Source organism: Callospermophilus lateralis, chromosome 17 (genome assembly GCF_048772815.1).
Source record: "Callospermophilus lateralis isolate mCalLat2 chromosome 17, mCalLat2.hap1, whole genome shotgun sequence".
Classification (NCBI taxonomy): domain Eukaryota; kingdom Metazoa; phylum Chordata; class Mammalia; order Rodentia; family Sciuridae; genus Callospermophilus; species Callospermophilus lateralis.
The window spans coordinates 45,460,541-45,478,932 of record NC_135321.1 but is presented as its reverse complement, the minus strand read 5'-3'; the positions used below and the strand labels follow the sequence as shown (position 1 = coordinate 45,478,932).

General features: G+C 42.6%; 1 protein-coding gene across 1 annotated transcript in view; it reads left to right on the top strand.

The window, feature by feature from the left end:
* Window positions 1-200: 200 nt before the first annotated feature.
* Ttc39c (tetratricopeptide repeat domain 39C) overlaps window positions 201-18,392 on the top strand; it is a 96,194-nt gene continuing 78,002 nt past the window's right edge. The window contains exon 1 of the mRNA XM_076837070.1: window positions 201-430. Coding sequence (XP_076693185.1) covers window positions 273-430 — 158 coding nt within the window. The 5' untranslated portion in view covers window positions 201-272. The remainder of the gene's footprint in view (window positions 431-18,392) is intronic.

The window sequence follows — 18,392 nt, the reverse complement described above, 5'->3', positions numbered from 1 at the left end:
CCGCCCGTTTCGGAGGGAGCGAGAAGAGCGGGCGGGTGGCTGCTGAGTAATACCCCGCGGCGGCGGGCGGCGGCGGCCAGGCGCCCACGTTCCCCGCGCGCCGCAGCCCGGCCGCGGCTCCTCCCTCGCTCCGCGTCCCTCCCCTCCTGTCCCCTCCCCTGCCGCCCGCTCGGCTCTGCTCCGGGCAGGTAGAGCCGGGCTCCGGGCGCGCGTGGGCCCGCAGCAGCTGCCTCCGGACCTCGCCTCGGCCCAGGGCCGGGCCTCGCGCGCCCATGGCTGGCTCGGAGCAGCAGCGGCCGCGGCGGCGGGACGACAGAGACTCGGACGCCGCGGCGGCTCCCCTGCAGGACGCGGAGCTGGCCCTGGCCGGCATCAACATGCTGCTCAACAACGGCTTTAGGGAGTCGGACCAGCTTTTCAAACAATACAGGTGACCGCTGAGCCCCTGCTCCCTTGTACCGGCCGCGCGACCTCGTGGCGGGCTTACGCGCTGGGACCTGCGGCTGGTCCCCAGACTCCCCCTCTCTTCTTCCCCTCTGCCGCTAATTCCCGGTCCCCGCGTCGCCTCCCGGGGCCTGATCTGCAGTTGGCGCTTCTGCGCCTTTGCCACATCCTCCCTTTTCACCCCACCCCCGCTCCGTTGTCCTCCCCGGGACCTGCCGCGCGTCTCCCCGCTCTCCTGCAGGCTCCCTTCACTTTCTCCCCGCCTTGCCCTCCGAGGTGTGTCCAGTGTTTGCTCCTGTCTCAGCGGTTGTCGTGTCCCGAGTGGGCTGGGTTTAGGGCCCGATGCTTTTGAGGCAGCTGCAAGCCGGGAGCTGCGGGGTGACTCCGGCTCGCGTGCTGGCGGGGCAGCCTTTGTGACACCAAGTACAGCAGCTGCATAGTGCCTGTTTGTTGCGCCTGGCATTGCTTTGCATCCCCGTGCATTCCAGACACTTTCATTGTTTGAGGACGCATGCATAGTTGTCATGCCGTGCAGGAATTTAACAATTTTAACCCAACTCTGCCCGCTCCTTTCTCTGCCGCTCTTCCAAAAACTAAGTCCCTGAAATGAGTTTCTAATGCCTTTCAAGCGAGCGTGTTAATGAAGAATTCCTCTAATGTAAAGGAAGGAAGAAGAAAATGGAGGGATTTTTAAAAACGCTTTAGAAGGGGAAACACGTGAATTCAGTTAATTTTTTAAAGAAATATAAATGAAAGAACTGAAGCCTGGTAGCTAGCTTTCAGTGGACGTGGGAGAAGCCTTCCTTTGACTGGGGACCAAAAGCCTACGTTTTCTTGTTTAGGAAGCAAGTTTGTGATTTGTCATGTTAGTATTGACAAGCCATAAGAATGTTGATTAGCAACTTTCCGGAACATGTTTTAGGGCCATATGCTTCTCACTTTTCTAGACCTCATGGTGTGTTGAAATGAGAGGACCATAATATGTTGTGAGGGAGAGCCACAGTGTGTAAGAAAATGAGGCGAGGGGGAACACCTAAAGTTTCAAACCTCCAAGCTTGGGAAGCTGCCACATTCTTAATGCCAAAACAAATACCTTAGAACTTTTTGCTAAAGGTATTTTACTTTTAAGTCAGCTGATCACCCCCCACCCTCACTTTTGGTCTGAAAATGAACACACCTAAGCTTTTCTCAGAATATTTTATTTGTGAAACATACAAGTCTGGTGCCAAGCCATAGTTTCATCAAAGGCTGTTGACGGAGAATTTAAAAGATTTACTTGTCCCACAATATCTCTTTTTTTTAGCCCTCTGAAAATGTATTTCATGGGAAAAAAAGGTCTGAATGTTTCATATGACTTTCTGACTACCAGTTTGCATTGTATGGGAGAGGAATGGAGAAAGTCTAGAGAGTCACATTTATTCTCTGTAGTTGCTGGTCTAGGTACTTGCATATTTCAATTCTTGCTTTGAAATTTGCAATAGTTATTTCCGTGGTCTTTTTTCCTTCTGTACATTTACATATTTAAACCTCCTGGTGCAGTTGCTGTTATGTTGAAAGCATGAAAATTTTGTCTCATCTGGTTTTATGCACTGTCAATAGAGGGCAGAACACACACTTTCAGGCCAACAACAGAGAGACACACCTTGAATGCTATTTCTCTGTGGGTGAGGGAGGGGGGAGTTTCCAGGGAAGACGTCCCCTGTGTAACCAGGGGACCCTGTGTTGTATGCTTATATTTCCAAATGGGAACTGAAGATAAAGAAGAAGAAAAAATAATACCTGTTCTCTGCCAAGCACATGTGCTACCCACATATCCTTATCTGTTCTCACTGTTCTTAGAACAACAAAAGAGGTGTATCTTATGACAATTTTATAACAAGGGACCTGAGACTCAGTGTTAGCATGGGCTTAATCATTGTGGTTCTAAATCAGGGACTTTTTGATTTTTACCATTCTATCTGGTTATTATATTTTGTTGTCTGCCCCATGACCTTATTTTCCAGCAATGTTCAAAAGCTTTTCTTGGAGTGGGAGGAGGGAAGGGACAGATGACTGTGACAGCATTCTCCTGTCAGCTTTCCCTTGCTTCATCTGATGTTTATGATGTGAAAAGTCCTTGCATTCTTTCCACCTCCAAAATACGCTTCTCGTTCATTCGTGCTTTGGGAAGCACAGTTGCATAAAGATCTGCTCAGGAACTGGCATCCAGCAACCAGGGCTCAAATCCTAGTTTTGCCGCTTTTGTGTCTGCTGACTTTAGTCGCTCAAAATATGCTTCCTTGCCTATACAATGAGAGTAGCAGTGATAGTACTGACTTCACAGTTGTTGAATCTGGCACAGTCTAAGCACTCAGCAGTTGCTCATTAGCTCTGTACTTGTTGCCTCCCGACTAGTTTTGGGTTCTATACGTGACTGTAGTTTGAGTACAAGACAAAATGCCTTTTGTGTGAGTGTCTTATATTTAAAGCTCACTTCACACATTATGTCCGGAAGATATAAGACCCTGTTATGCATCGGATAGCTTCCTGTCTTAATGGTGAATGACCTCCTGGAAGCTTAGCATTGATGTCTTGTAAGTGTTCAAGAAACACCTCTAGCTCAGTTCATCTGTGGAAGAGGGATAGATAACCCAATGACCAGCTCCATCTTCTTTTCATGATTGCCATTTCACAGGGACCCCCCCTTCAGGCTCACTCCCCTTACTTGTAAACTTCCTGAAGTCTTATTGTTATAGTTTAACAAAGAAGTATTTTGTGTCTAGTGTAACAGTTACATTTTTATTACATCAAGAAGGTCATTTTCTCTTGCCATGTTACTGGGATAAAAAATTTTACAGAATAGTGACCTAAGGAGAAGTGGTCACTTTGTAGAAACAGCTTATCATGAAGGCCATTCCGAATTTGTGGAAAGTCTGAATTGCATAATTCAGATATCATTTATATAGGAATTGGAAGTATATGCACCGCAGAGACCTTCTTTTGAGATATTCAATAAGGCTGTAGTTGAAATTCTCTTATTTCTACAGGAATAATGTAGTGAGTGACTGCCCTGTTGTTGGCCCTGAGCCTCTGTCGTGCACTTAGAGATGTCTTCCCAGAGATCAGGACAGACTTGTGCTGTGCTTTTGTGAGCATGGTTTGAGTCCCCAAAGGTCCATACTGTTGTAAAAGACTTGGTCCCCAGGATGACACTATTGGAAGGCGATAGAACCTGTAGAATGTGGGGCCTAAGGAGCAGTTCTGAGGTCATTGGGCACATGAGGTATTTCTCATGTGTCATCTTGGTAGTTCTTGTGAAAAGGTTCTTGTCAAAAGAGCATGCCTAGCCAGCCCGTGCATTTTCTGTGTAATTCTGAGATGTGATTCTTCCTATACAAGCTCCCACCATGATGTCTTGCCATCTGCTGACCTTACAAGAGGCCAAACCAATGGGGCCTAGCTTATCTTGGACTTTGAATCTCCAGAACACTAGGCTAAATAAATTTCCTTTTCTTTATAAGTAGCCTGTGTCAGGTATTTCACTACAGTCATGAAAAGCTGACTGATACAAGTTGCTTCAGGCTTGTGTGTCACGTACTCAGGCACATGATAAGACAGACCATAGGTGAAGTGCACAAGAGGATGCCAGACTTTTAGGTGTTGTGCCCTATGTAAGATTGACAGTAGGTAAGATTGACAGTAGGGAGGCTGGGAGACATAGCCACAGGCTGTTATAGGACCAGAGAGAAGCAACTTCTTGCCCAATCAGAAGGAATTTTTGCAGAGGAAATGATGCTTGAGCTTCATGATGGGATAGAAGTAAGTCAAGTGAAAGAGGAGGAATTGGGAGGGATGGAAGAGAATGTGAGGGATGGTGAGGCTTAACCCAAGTCTAGGAGAGGAAACAGTGGAAAACCCACATGGAGATGTGAAAGTGCCTGTGGACTTATAGTAATAACTGCAGGCCGATGGGTACTGTTTTGTGTTGAGTGTTTTTTGGTGTGTGTTAATTTCTTACCACTGCTTGAGTCGGTGCTGCTTCTTAGAGTTACTTGGCTGTTTGGTGTCTAGTCAACTCACTTTCCCCATGACCACTGTCCATCTTGTGGAGGTCACATCCATAATTAACACTTGGCTCCTTGGGGCTTCTGAGTCCTACTCTCACCATCGTTTTCTCTTTACAGCTTGAAATATTCCTTTGCATGTAAGAGAGGTACAGCGCATTGAGCCATGAGAGATGTTTGGGGACCCCGGTCCCAGTGAGCTTTGCAGTTTTTGTTTCAGGTCGTGAGTCTGCCTCCTTCCTCTTGCAGCCACATGCCATCTCCTGCTTTTATTTTTGGCATCCTTTCTGACCTTAAAGGGCTTCTTCTCTGCAGTTCTTACTCTGGTAATACTATTACTGATTTCTAGCTGTGGGTATTATTAAAAAGTCATATCGAATCATTGTCAACTAAAGTAAGCATATTAGAGTATGTGCTTAGCACGTGTGAAACCCTGAGGTCAATCTTCAGTGCTGGAAAAAAGAAAAAAAGAAGCATATAATGGTTATTATGAAATATTCACTGGTGATAAATATGTATGAATAAATAAGGATTGGATGTAGACCAGTATTATGAATTGTGGTTTATCTTTTCCAGTTTACTTTATAAAATGGTGAAAATGTTATTAAAAATTAAAAGCAAGAAAAATTCATGGGAAGTATCATGTGTAAAGTGTATAAATCCTAAATTGCTTAGCAGTTTATGGCATACAGGGGAAAGCCATATGATGTGTGGCCTTATTTTGTGAGCATGTTGACTGTGGAGCCAGTATCACTATAAAGGTTTAACCCTGGGTGTGGGTAGACTGTGGCCCATGTGCCAAATTGGGCCAATTGCCTATTTTTGTCAATAAAGTTTTACTGGGACACAGCTGTACTCATTTGGTTATGTATTGTCTATGCCTGATTGTATACCACAACTGTGAAAATAAATAGTTATGACTCTGTGGCCTACAAAGGCTGAAGTATTGATCCTCTGGCCTTATGCAAGATGTTGAGCCCAGTACAAACCATGATACTTCCTGGAAAAACTCAAAAGTGTGAGTAAGAGACACTGGGCCATGGACCTCCCCAGCCTCTTCTTTGCCCAAAGCCGTGTCAGGTACTTGGGAGGACAGGAAGCACTTGTGGGCTGCTCGTGTCTTCTGAACACTTTGGCTGCTCACACACAGCATGTCTCTGCTGCTGGAGTCTGTGGGAGAGTCTCTAGATGCAGAAATACAAGAAAAGGAGAAGTTATGAAAAGCAGAAATGACTTGAGAGAGCTGGTGGAAAAGACAAGAAACTCATCTGTTGATTTTTTTCCATCCTCCTCAACTCAGAGGTACATTTGTAAAAAAGCTCATTCCTCCCACCCCCAGCTATTGCACAGTCTGAAAATGTCCCAGTTAAATGTTCATTATTCATTTAGCTTAACCAGAGAGTCTTCTTTAAAAAAAAAATTTAAGAAATGTAGCTGTCTATAGAATATCAGGAGGGTTTGGAGGAAATTATCGGGGGAAAAAAAGAGTATTTATACTGTGTGTGTGTGTGTGTGTGTGTGTGTGTGTGCGCGCGCGCCACTTGTACAAACACACAGTTAAAGATGTGAACCCTTGAAGAATCTCTGGGTTCTGAGTCACTTCTGCTGTGTTTGACAGCTGGTTCAGTGAGATCACCTTCTTTCCCTAAGCTAGTTGAAAGAAACTGTATTGAGTGAAATGCAGTTTTGATGAGAATAAGAAAACAAACAAAGAAACAAACAAGGAGAGCAGTCATATTGGATCATGGAGCCCTTTCTGTCCTAGTTACACAAAACCACTTGTGGATGTGCAAACACATCATGATATTTCAGGAGTCTTTACCTTTCACACATGCAGTTTTAGCTTTTAAAATATCATTTTCTCACCCAGTCTCCTTTGCCAGGGTAACCCTCCTACTTACCCAGCAACAGCAGTGAGACTTTGAAAAGGCTAATGCTAAGAAGAACTCAAGGAGAAGAGTGTAAAAAAGAAGCACAGGAAGTCTAGGTGGAGTGGCCCAGATGAATTATTCAAAACTCTGCCCAGCACTAGCCTCTGTCCTCTGAAAGGGGTTGTAGCAGGGCAGGGAGGAACTGGTCTCTGTCCTGTGCACTAGTTCCCCTGTATCCATGGTTTTGCTTTGTGTGGTTTCAGTTAACCCGTAGTCGAGCAGGGTCTGCAAATATTAAATGGAAAATTCTAGAAATAATTAATAAATTTTAAATTACTTATTACAATGTGTTGTCATCATTGTCCTATTTTTATTATCAGTTATTGTTAATCTCTTACTGTGCCTAACTTATAAATTAAAGTTTATCAGAAGTATGTTTGTACTGGGAAAAAAATATAGTATCTATGGAGTTCACGGCCATGTACAGTTCAAGCATCCACTGAGGTCTTGGAATATATCCGCCACAGAGCAGAGGAGACTCCTGTGCCTCTTTCAGCATTTAACTCTTGTTCCCAGCACACTTAATCAGTGACTGTGCTGCACATTCTGTAACACAGGTCCAATTTGAGACTGAATAGGCTTTTGTGTATTAATCTATGGGGAAAACGCATTCCAACTGCCATACAAGTGACTGTGAATACATATCTTTGTGTAAAGTTATTCATAAAATTGCTGTGTAAGAAGAGCAAGTCGTGGCTTCTTGACACCAATTTGGAGACTGAGATGGGGCTTTTCTTCTTGTGTAAAAATGGTTGGCAGTTAGCCATCTGAGCCTTTTCCCTTGCTAAGTTGCCTTCTACGACTCTTCCTTCTTGTATAAGAATTTTGGAATGTAAAAAATACCTACACGTATACAACAGGTAGTTGCTGCTGCCTGGAGGGAATCAGTTATTTCAGAGAAGGCGGTAGAGAGTCAGGAAGTACATCTCTGTTGGAATTGGTATTCATAATAGAAGGGAGTAGCTGCCGCATTCAGGACACAGGTGAGAATCCATCTTTCCTTCCAGGAGGTCTTGCTGATTTAATGTCTTTTTTTACGTTTATCTACCTCTACAGAGGGTCCTGTCTCAATTTGTAATATTTGTATAATCACACTGGTTGAGGTGACTTGTTCCCTCATATGCATCAAAATAAACATCATACTACTAAATGGTGCTTACTAGGTGCCTGGCCACCCCTCTCCCCCCACGCCTCCTGGCATGTTTTTACTACCCAAGGAAACCTCCCCTAGCTCGGAGGGTGGGTGAGGGTCTTGATATCTCTCTTGAGTAGAGAGCAGGGTGTGTGTGTGTGTGTGTGTGTGTGTGTGTGTGTGTGTGTAGGGGGTGAGTGACATGAAGCAGCCTAAGGTCAGCAGGAAGTAGGAGCTTTGGGGTGGAAACGAGGCCTCACACGAGGTCTCTGTGTGACCATTGCATGTGACTTCCTTTCTGTAACTTTCACATGTATGCCATTGAAGCCATTTTGGGTGTATTCTCCCAGCAATACGCCAACCATGCTCTGACACCCAGAGAGTCTTCTTCAAGCTACCAAGGGGCTCTGTCTTCAGGAGAGGGTCATCTCAAAGTTTAGACCCTTGTGGCTTCCAGTCTTCTGTGTGATAAACTCAGCATCCCAGCCTGCCAAGAGATAGCCTGTGGCCTGGCCCTGTCTGCTTCCTGGCCTCCCTTCTGCTGTTCCCTTTGCTGCTTCTACTCTAATTGTGCAAAAATAGTTTGCAACATCCATCCGGTTGAGTCTTGTCCTTCAAGATGTAGCTCAGATTTCCATGGAAGGACTGTGGGATTCCCCTGTGCTTCCCCAGCATCCCGTCCTTACCTTTAGCCAGGACTTGTGTTACACTGATGCCGTTTCCAGTCTCCTGTTGAGAAGAGGGCTGGGAAGACAGATAATACCTGGACTTTCTCTGCAGTGTTCCTGACCTTCCTGAGCTTATTGGAATTTTCTGGGGTCCAGGATGTATTCAGAGCAGAGCAACTCTCTTATTTGCCAGTCAGGAAGTGCAGCCCAAAGACAGTGCCTTTAGGATCTCTGAAGGTCTTGTATTCCTCATATGCTCATGGGCATGTCTCCTTACCCAATTTGGGGTGCACCAGAGAGGCCTAAAATTGATGCTCTTTTCTTATAAAGCAGTAGAATTCCCACCTGGCCCCATCAATCTCTTCCCCTGTTGTGTCCCAAGCTGCCCCATGCTGAGTAGGGGGCAGTAGGGCACAAAGGTGCTGCTGAGCACACCTGAGCCTGGACAGGTGCCATCATGGGGAAGGCTGAGTCCCTAATGAGGCTCAGTCTCCATGAAACTGATCTGCTTTTTGAAGTGGCCATGGGTGTCAGCTGTGCCTGGCCCAACTAGATGCAACTCGGGGGATCATAGCGCTCCAAGTGATCTGTCTGTCCTCTGCTCAGTGTTGTGCCTGGTGACAAGGAGGGCAGTCTAACTGGTGGGCTTTCATTTTTTTACTTAGCCATCTCCAAGGCTTTGAGGCTACCCCTGCATGGTGCTGTAACAAGCTCTGGAGTTACTATTCAAAATATAATTCCCAGACTCCAGAAGCTTTGGTAACTGGGAATTAATACTTTCCTGAGCAGGGATTCTTGACCCTATCAGGTCTAATGCCCTTTTTTGATGACAAACACTTGGTAATTCCCTCTTTATGATCTGAAAATAAATTAGTGGATGAAATAACCTACCCACATGTTCAATATCTTAAAATCAATAGAATGTCTGAATAGTATTATAAAAGGGAAGTACAAAAGAAATTCATAGGGTTGGGGTTATAGCTCAGAGGCAAAGTGCTTACCGAGCATGTGGAAGGCACTGGGTTTGATCCTCAGCTCCACATAAAAATAAACAAATAAAATAAAGGCATTCTGTCCATCTACAACTACAAAAAAATTCTTAAATTCATAATATAAAATTACATATCTTTCTAAAGGTAAGTATTCAGTATACCTTTATCAGAAGATAAAATGAAGTAGTTAAATGCTTGCTCCTGTGTATAAGGAATAAATTTGGATTTAAGAGAAATAAAAAGATGAGAAACCTTGCAGAAAGGTAGAAATATGAGAGAGCAGTACACTTTAACACAAAGGAAGTAACAACACATTTATCTGTATTTAAGAGAAATAGGGTAATCATAATTGAAGGATTATAACTGACCAAGGCAAGATACTGACTATTTAAGTGACGGATGTGAGAAACATGATATTTTTACAGTAAGCCAGGCCACCTTTGTCAGGGTGGTATCACAATCATTAAAGTTCCTATGTTAAGACATAGAATGCCTCTGACAAAGTATCACAGAAAATAATTCACATCTTGAAATTCCTCCACAAACCTAGAACTTTAGAGACCATTGTTTTTAATAGGTGTTTGAGATTAGAGGATAAATTGAAAAAAAAAATTATAGGGCAGGGGTTAACCCCTAAAGACAGTCCCAGAATCTTGTTGAAAAATAAGAACAAAATTCAAAATAAATAACTTCAATATGTAATTTCCGTAACATTAATTTCAGTATGCTACGAATTCTTAAGTATATTGGGAGGCAAAAATGATATAAATTGAATAATGACATTCGGTGGTATCTAATATTTTATTTGACTCTTAGTATGTTAAAAGGAACTTTCAGTACCCCTATTAAATACTGGCATGTGCAGACCAGTTGAGCTCTGGGGTGTTGGCCACTCAAAAGCCAGAAGCAGTGTTGCAGTTGGGGACATGGTTCTCCAAAATCATGAACAAATCTTGATGAAGTATGCATTGAAACAGTCAAGGAATATGGTTGCCCCTCCATATCCACAAGTTTTGCACTGAAAGATTCAATTGATGAAGGATTGAAAATTTTGGGGAAAAAACTTCTAGAAAGTTCCAAAACATAAAATTTAAATGTTCTGTGTGTTGAGTGCTATGCTGAATCCACACAAATGAAGTATGTGTAGGCATTATATTAGGTATTATATGTAATCCAGAGATGATTTAAATTATAGAGAAGATGTGTGTATGCTATATAGGCAGATATCACACAATTTTACCTAAGAATCTTGAGCATCAGAACCATAGGGATCCTGGAACCAATCTTCCTTGGATACTGAGATACGAGAGTATTTTGCATTTTTGTGTAAATGGAAAGAGGTCCTAGAAATAATTGTAAACAGGTTTTTAGCCCTACAAATTTCCAAGAGATGTTCAAAAGTCATACAGCATGTGGGACATCATACTAGATGATCTCACACATTGCAGGATGGTTTGTATCTTTGGTGTATTCTACTACATTGTATCACCCTCAAATGGCCCTTAAGATTTCTAAAATGCCACCTTTGAGGGGCACTGAGCTTGGGGCTACAAGGTTAGGACAAGGTTAGTTCTCTGCAGCTGAATTCCCAGGCTGCCTGGAACAGCATGAGGTGGGGTCTTCCTGATGACAGGCAGCAGGAAGGGGAGAGGCTGCCCAAGATGACTCAGCCGTGGCTGAAGAAGCATGTTGAAGGATCCCTCCTTCATTGTGTCTGTGATCACTGGTGTCAGGTCTGTGTAGGTTTCCCTAGAGGATGCAGAGCCCCAGTGTTGGGCCCTGAGGGTCACTGCCCTGACACACAAGCTTTTGCCCATCACACACATGCTACTTCTAGGTCTCAAACAGCTCTAGGAAGGGATGTCAGCGCTGGTCCTTCTGTCCCTTGCCCTGTGGATGGAGAGCCACTGAGGTCCCTTTCCTTCTTCAGACTTAATACAGAACTAGATTATGGGGCCTCTGTCTCCAGCCTCAAGGAGACTTTATTTCAGAGACCCGGATTCTCTGCCCTGGCTCTACCAGCACAGTCTTCCCTAACTTTGGACTTCAGGGTACAGACTGGTCCATATCCTTCCTAGGAAGGCTTGCTCACTTCTTCCACTTGGTAGCAACAAAGATTACACAAATTAAAAATGGTATTTTAAAGATTAAAATAAAAGGGCCAAATCCCCCAGGAACCTGGGAACAGTTGCCCTAACGTTACCTAGCCAAAGGGACCAGGAAAGTGATTCTTCCAAAATGCAAGGAAATAGGGCAGACTGCTTTATGACAATCTTCCATTCTGCTTATAATTTGAAGCAACTAGTAATGGGTTAAAAAAAAAAAGACACACACAATTTCATCTCTGAAAGGGCACCTTGGCATATAGAGCTTGCCCAGGTCCCACCCTCAAGCATGACGTCAAGTGTATCCCGTAAGTTCATGTTCGCTCAACCTCTTCTCACAAGCTGGATTGCACTATAATATTCTTTGTTGGGTGGGACTTTTCTAGGTAAATCTGAGCATGAGCTTCTCACTCTGAGTGCCTGTGGTTGAGCGTTACTTGCTGCTGGTCCACGTCCGCCTTGTTATTGTACAGACAGTGTCCTTTGCTTTGCGGTTGCACTATCTTGCCTCATCTCTGCAGCAGCTGACCTTTGGATTCTACTTCATGTAAATTATTCATCCATAAAATAACCATCAAAGCAAAGCAGATTTGTACATGTTGGTATCATTTTTTTTTTCTCTATGACAAAGGTTTTTTTGCACAGTTCTTCAGGACAGAAAAAAAAAAAAGGAGGGAAAATGACATTTCACCTCCAAATTCAAGTTGAGTTTGCTAAATGACAAGAGATTCATTAAGAAGCAATTGGATTAAGCTAAAATCCATGCTGCATGTCCTCTTTAGAATTGCTTCCAATAGAATGAGTCACTGTCAAAGCTTTGAGTGTTTTCTTCCTCCCTCATTTTGAGCAGTGAATTGCAAAATCTCAAGTTATGTATTGTCAACGGATCTCTGGAATAAGAAAGAACTTGATACCCTTGCATCTTGCCATTCATGTTCCACGCTTTATTTTATTTTTGTGGCACTGGGAATTGAACCCAAGGCCTCTGCATGCTAGGCAAGCACTCTGCCACTGAGCTACATCCCCAGCCCTCACCTCTTCTTTATTAAAGTCTAAAAAAACACATTGAATTCACCAGATGCATCCGCATCTGACTTGACTCCAGGTAGCCCAGGACGGCTTCTAGGTCTGTAGTTATTGGAGTAATTAGGTTTCTGACTTTTCTCCATATTCTGGCCAGGTTCCTGTCAATCTCAGAAAAGAGTTTTGTTTACTCTGAAATGACATTTGCTTCAGCTGTCAACCATGTGGATCCAAATGTCTTTTTGGTTATTTCTGTATTGATGATTGATGAGATACTCATTGCAAAATTACAAATTGAGCTAAAAATTACTCCTATTGAAATAACAACAGGGGTAAAAGAGAAGGGTTGTGGAATGAGGGCATGGCTGTCTAAAGTAGTGGAGGCAAATGTTGGGGGCTCTAATGGTGGGCTTCTTAGAGGTCCTCCTTCTGGAGAAACTGACAATGCAAAAAATGACTGCTTTTCTGTAACCCCATGGGACAGCTTGGATCTGCAGTGGACTTTCGAGAGACAGTAGTCGAAGCTAACTTGAAATTAAAAGCTTTTCTCTGAATAGAAAAATGCCCAGTTGTAAAACAATAAAAATTCATCAAGGAGCTGTTAAAGTCTAAAAGCTTATAGTTAAAGAAGCCTATGCATAATAAGGTAAGCCCAGCTGAAAATTTCCTGACCTATGCTCTGCTAATAAAGGAAAAACCTGGATGCCTTTGTGAATGACGTACCTATGAAATGAAGAGTTGGTCACTAATAGTAAAGTTTTATTATACATAATAAGTGTCTAGCTTCACTTTGAAATGCCTTTCAACTGAAAAATAGAGAAATCTCCCAAAGAGCTAAATGAGTATTTAAGATAAATTGGTATTTGGATTTCTTATATAAATAGGTGAAAGTATTTAATTCTCAAAGTATTCATGCAATTTATAGAACATTGCCACCTATAATAAAGGGTGCTTTATATCTTAAAGATGAGAAAATAATGAAAATATCACCGTCAATTTTGTTCCTTTTTATAAATAGCCCTTGTTGAAGGATGCATTAGAAAATCCTTTCAATTAGTTGAACTATTTTCAGAATACATCATTAATCCTAAATTATCATCAGGAATTTAGCAATATGTGAATATGAATAAGCAAAGCTAGAGAGGGATCTGAGTAAAGTTGGAAGTAGTCGAGTCTTATGATTATATAATAGTCTTTTGATCTTTTCTTGAATTATTGCACAGAGAAAGGACAGTGAATGAGGACGAAGCAAGTGATAAATGCTGCTTGCTACTAAGTCATCATGTCATGTACATCTCATCCTTAATCCCAGTTCTTTCAAAAGCCCTGTTAATTTTTTGCCAACTTGACTGGATTGAGGGATGCCTGGAGAATTGTTCAGGCATGCTTCTGGATGTGACTGCAAGGGTGTTTTTAGAGAAGATTGCCTAGTGGGTCAGCAAGCTCAGTGGGGAAGACCTGCCCCGAAGTGAGTGGTACCATCCAAGAGGCCGGGGGCCCAAGTGGAAGAAGGGGAAACTGGTTCTCACTTGCATTCTATCCTTCTCAGGGGCTCTTTTGCTGCTGCTGTCACCCATGCATGTCAGACTCTGTGTTCTTTAGTCTATGAGTATGGCCTTGTAGCAGAGGCTCTCCAGGGGGCTTTTGGACTTTTGGTCTAGGAACTGGGGCTGCATTATCAGCCTCCCTCTCATTCTGAGGCTTTTGGCTTCTTGACCTGAGCATTACCAGTTTCCCTAGTTCGCCAGCCTGCAGACAGCCTCTGATCATGTGAGCCAATCTAATCAATCCTCTCTCATAATTATATATATAATTTTATATGCATATAAAATTGTCAATATATGAATGAATATATGTTTATATTGTGTTTCTGTATGTGGGTATGTATGTATATGAGTGTCCATGTATGTGTGGAGATATATATATATATATATATATATATATATATATATATAGGCACATGCATACACATGTATACATACATATATAGATATATGTGGGGGGGAGATTCCCTGGAGAACCTTGACTAATGCAAGCCCTAAGAATAAGTTCTCTGGGCTGGGGTTGTGGCTCAGTGGTAGAGAGCTTGCCTAGCATGAGGCACTGGGTAGAGCACTTGCCTAGCATGAGGCACTGGGTTGGACTCTCAGCACCACTTATAAACAAATAAATAAATAAATAAAGGTCCATCAATAACTAATAAAAATTTTTAAAAAAGAATAAGTTCTCTTATTACAACTTCACACCTGACCAAACCCAAGTGAAATAAGCCAACCCCCCCCCCCAAATCAAAGGCCAAATGTTTTTTCTGATAAGTGGATGCTAATCCATAATGGAGGAAGGTGACTGGGGAAGAATGAAGGAACTCTGGATTGTACAGAGGGGAGCAGGGAGAGGGGACGGGGTGTGAGCATGGGGAGGACATGGAATGAGATGGACATTATTACCTGATATACATGTACAATTACACTACCAGTGTGACTCTGCACCATGTACAGCCAGAGGAAGGCAAAGTTGTGCTCCATTTGTGTACAGTGTGTCAAAATGCATTCTACTGTCATATATAACTAAATAGAAGTTAAAAAATAAAATGAAAAAAAGAAATTTATATAGAAGATCTACCCCCAGCCCTAGAGTATATGCTTTTCTCCTGCTACCTACAAAAGAACCTCGTTATATTGAATAGGATGTGGATCTAGCACTATTGCAGGTCAGTTGTTCAGCCCTGATATCCTGTGTGTGCCTGGTCTCCTTCCAGTGCCCCTAGCTCAGTGTATGGCACCACTTGGAACCTGGTCATGCACACCATGAGTCTAGAAGGCCCTCCTGGTCTGTCCATTTCATCTCCCAAGTGTCCGTTCAGTCCATCCTCTTCATCTTCACCATTACTGCCTACCTAGCCCAGGTGTCCCTCGCCTCTCATCTGAACAGTTGCTTTGGCCCAGCTGGCTTCCTCTTGGGCCCCTCCTCCATCTCGGCCAGAGGGATCTTTTCTGAGTATATATATGAGTCTAAGTACATGCCTCTCCCTAAAATTTTCCTCATGGTCTCTGTAGTAGCCTGAAAAAAAAGGGCCCTCGAAAACACATCCACATCCTGAGCCCTGAAACTTCTAAGTCGTACTCAATATAAGGGAGGGGAAAAAAAGGAACCATGCAGATGTGATTAAGTGAAGGATCTTGAGGTGGCGAGATTTTTCTGGATTATCCAGGTGGATCCTAAATGTAATCATGTGCATCCTCCTAAGAGGGAGGTAAAGGAGAGCCCACCTTCACAAAGAGGGCAATGTGGAAACTGAACAGAGATTTGAAGGCGTTGGCCTTGAAGAATGGAGGGATAGTAGTCACAGCCCTGGAACGAGGGCAGCTTCCAGGGTCTGGAAGAGGCAAGAAATGGATACTTCCCTATAGCCTCCACTGAGCTGACTCAGTGCCTACTAATCCTTGAGCCTCAACTCCGCCTTCCTCTCTGGAGAGACCATCTGCAGTCTGGTTTCTTTGCTACAGACTGAGCACTGAGTTCCTGGGCTCTGGGGTTCGACAGTGCTGGCTTTGCTTGATTGTGATTTGCCCAGATTTCAGTTTCCAGGGTTTTATTTAAATATCCTCCAGTAACACGGTTCAGATTTCAGCTGCCTTTTATACACAAGCTGCCGGCTCTTCAGGCCACAAATCACTTAACAGATGTTCACATTGTGATCAGTGACCAGTCACTCACTTCTTTCAGAGTCTGCCTGTGATAGGTCACTGCTACTTGATCAAGTTCCCAGCCAAGTGTTCAGTTGGGCTGCTTCCTGGTCTCCGAGGGAGAGTCCCAAGGACATTTTTCAAAAAATGGATTATTAGAAGAGGGTATTGGCCAATACAGGTGAAAGAGCAGCAAATTAAGATAAAAAGAAAGAAAGAACATTGGAAGTGAAATTTGAATCAAATATCAGTGGAAGGGTTAGCTGACCTGGAGGTATTGGCATGGCCACTGTTGGAGGAACTCTGGATAAATAGCTGGGCGGGGGGAAGTGGGTTGTAAGGAACAAGGTGAAGATGCCCCAGGTCCCAGAGAAAGAGATGGAGGCTGGCAACAAAAAAAATCTCATGTCGAAGAAACTCTCAGATACTTTACAACGTTGAAAGTACAGTGGCTAAATGTTGAAGCGGATCCAAACTTCCTAAGGAGTATCATGATGTAAAGTATGGCAAAGAGGCTCACTCCGAGACCTAAGGTGTGTGACACAGGGGCAGGAAGCCCTGTTAGACCACTCTTGATCAGTTTTTTACAAAAAAATAAAAAGGCTTTTTATAACCAGTAGTAAGACAGGCAGACTTCAGTGTTTTTAAAATTATTTTTTAAATTATGGCACAATGCATATAAGGTAAAGTTTACCATTTACGTTTTTTAATTCACATTTTTAAAATTTTTTTAATGCCAATTCGTTGGCATGAAGTCCATTCATGTTGCTGGTCTACTGTCACATCTATCTTCTCAAATGGAAACTTTCACCCATGAAGCTCTCCTCATTTTCTCTTCCCCTTGCCTTGCCGACCAACATTCTTCTTCTGTCCTGATGTGCCTGACTACAATAGATACCACATATAGGTGAAATCATACAATATTTGTTCTTTTGCGACTGACTTGTTTTACTTAGCAGAATGTCCTCAGGAATCATCCATGATGGATGGAGCATGTGTTTGAATTTCCTTTCTTTCTAAGGTTGAATAGTATTTCATGGATTACATACTACATTTTGCTTACCATTCATCCACCAAAGGACAGCTTGGTTACTTCTATCTCTTGATGATTACAAATGATGCTTCTGTGTACAGTGGTGTACAAATACTGGTTTGAGTTCCTGCTTTCAACTTTTCTAGGTATATGTCCCAGAAGTAGGATTGTTAGATCACATGGTGATTCTATTTTTAATTTTTCAAGGGACCACTATATAGTTTTCCATAGTGGATGTATTTCTTTATAGTCCCATCAGCATACACAAGGTTCCAGTTTCTCTACATCCTTGCCAATAGTTGTTTGGGGGTTTTCTGTTTGTTTGTTTGTTTGGGTTTTTGGATAATAGCCATCCTGATAGGTGTGAGATGATATCCAATTTGCATTTTTCTAATGATTTTATGTTGAATATCTATTCATGTGCTTGATCATTTGTATATGTTATTTGGAGAAACGTCTGTTAAAGTCCTTTGCCCATTTTTTAATCAAATTCTTTTTGTTGTTGTTGGATGATAGGTGTTCTTTATATATGGTGTTTATTTACTCCTTATCACATGTATGACTTGCAAACATTTCCCCCTATTCTGTGGGTTGCCTTTTCCCATTGAAAGTGTCCTTTGATGCAAAAGAGATTTTAATTTGGATGGATTCTAGTGTATTTATTTTTATTCTTTTTCTTTTGCCTGCACTTTTGGTTTCACATCCAAGAAATCAGTGCCAAAGTCAGTATCATGAAGCTTTTTCCATATGTTTTGTAGTTTGATAATTTTAACTCTCATGTTTAGGTCTTTGATTCAAATTAAGTTCATTTTTGTCTGTCGTGTGAAATAAGAGTCCAACTCCATTTAAAAAAAAATATGGGTGTCTAGTTTTTTCCTTACAATTGGTTGAAAAGACCATTCTTTCACCATTGAGTGGTCTTGGTAGCCTTGTTGAAAATCACTTGACCATATTTGTAAGTTTCTTTCTGGGCTTTCTATCCTATATAGACAGACATTGTATATGTCTGTCTTAATGCTGGTACAACACTGTTTTATTGTAACTTTATTGTGTTTTAGCCAGCTTTTTTTCTTTACTTTTCTTTTCTTTTTTCTTTTTTTTTAAATAAATCTCTGTGACCAAAACACTTGACAAAGAACAATTTTGGGGAGGAAAACGTTTATTTGGCACACAGTTTCAGAGGTCTCAGTTCACAGATGGCTGACTCTGTTGCTCTCTACTGAGGTGGGGCAGAACATCAGGGCAGAAGGGGCACCTGGAGTAAAAATGGTTCAGGAAAGGACACTAGGAAGCAGACAGAGCTCCCCTTGTTATGCCGGATGCCTGGGACCCCAG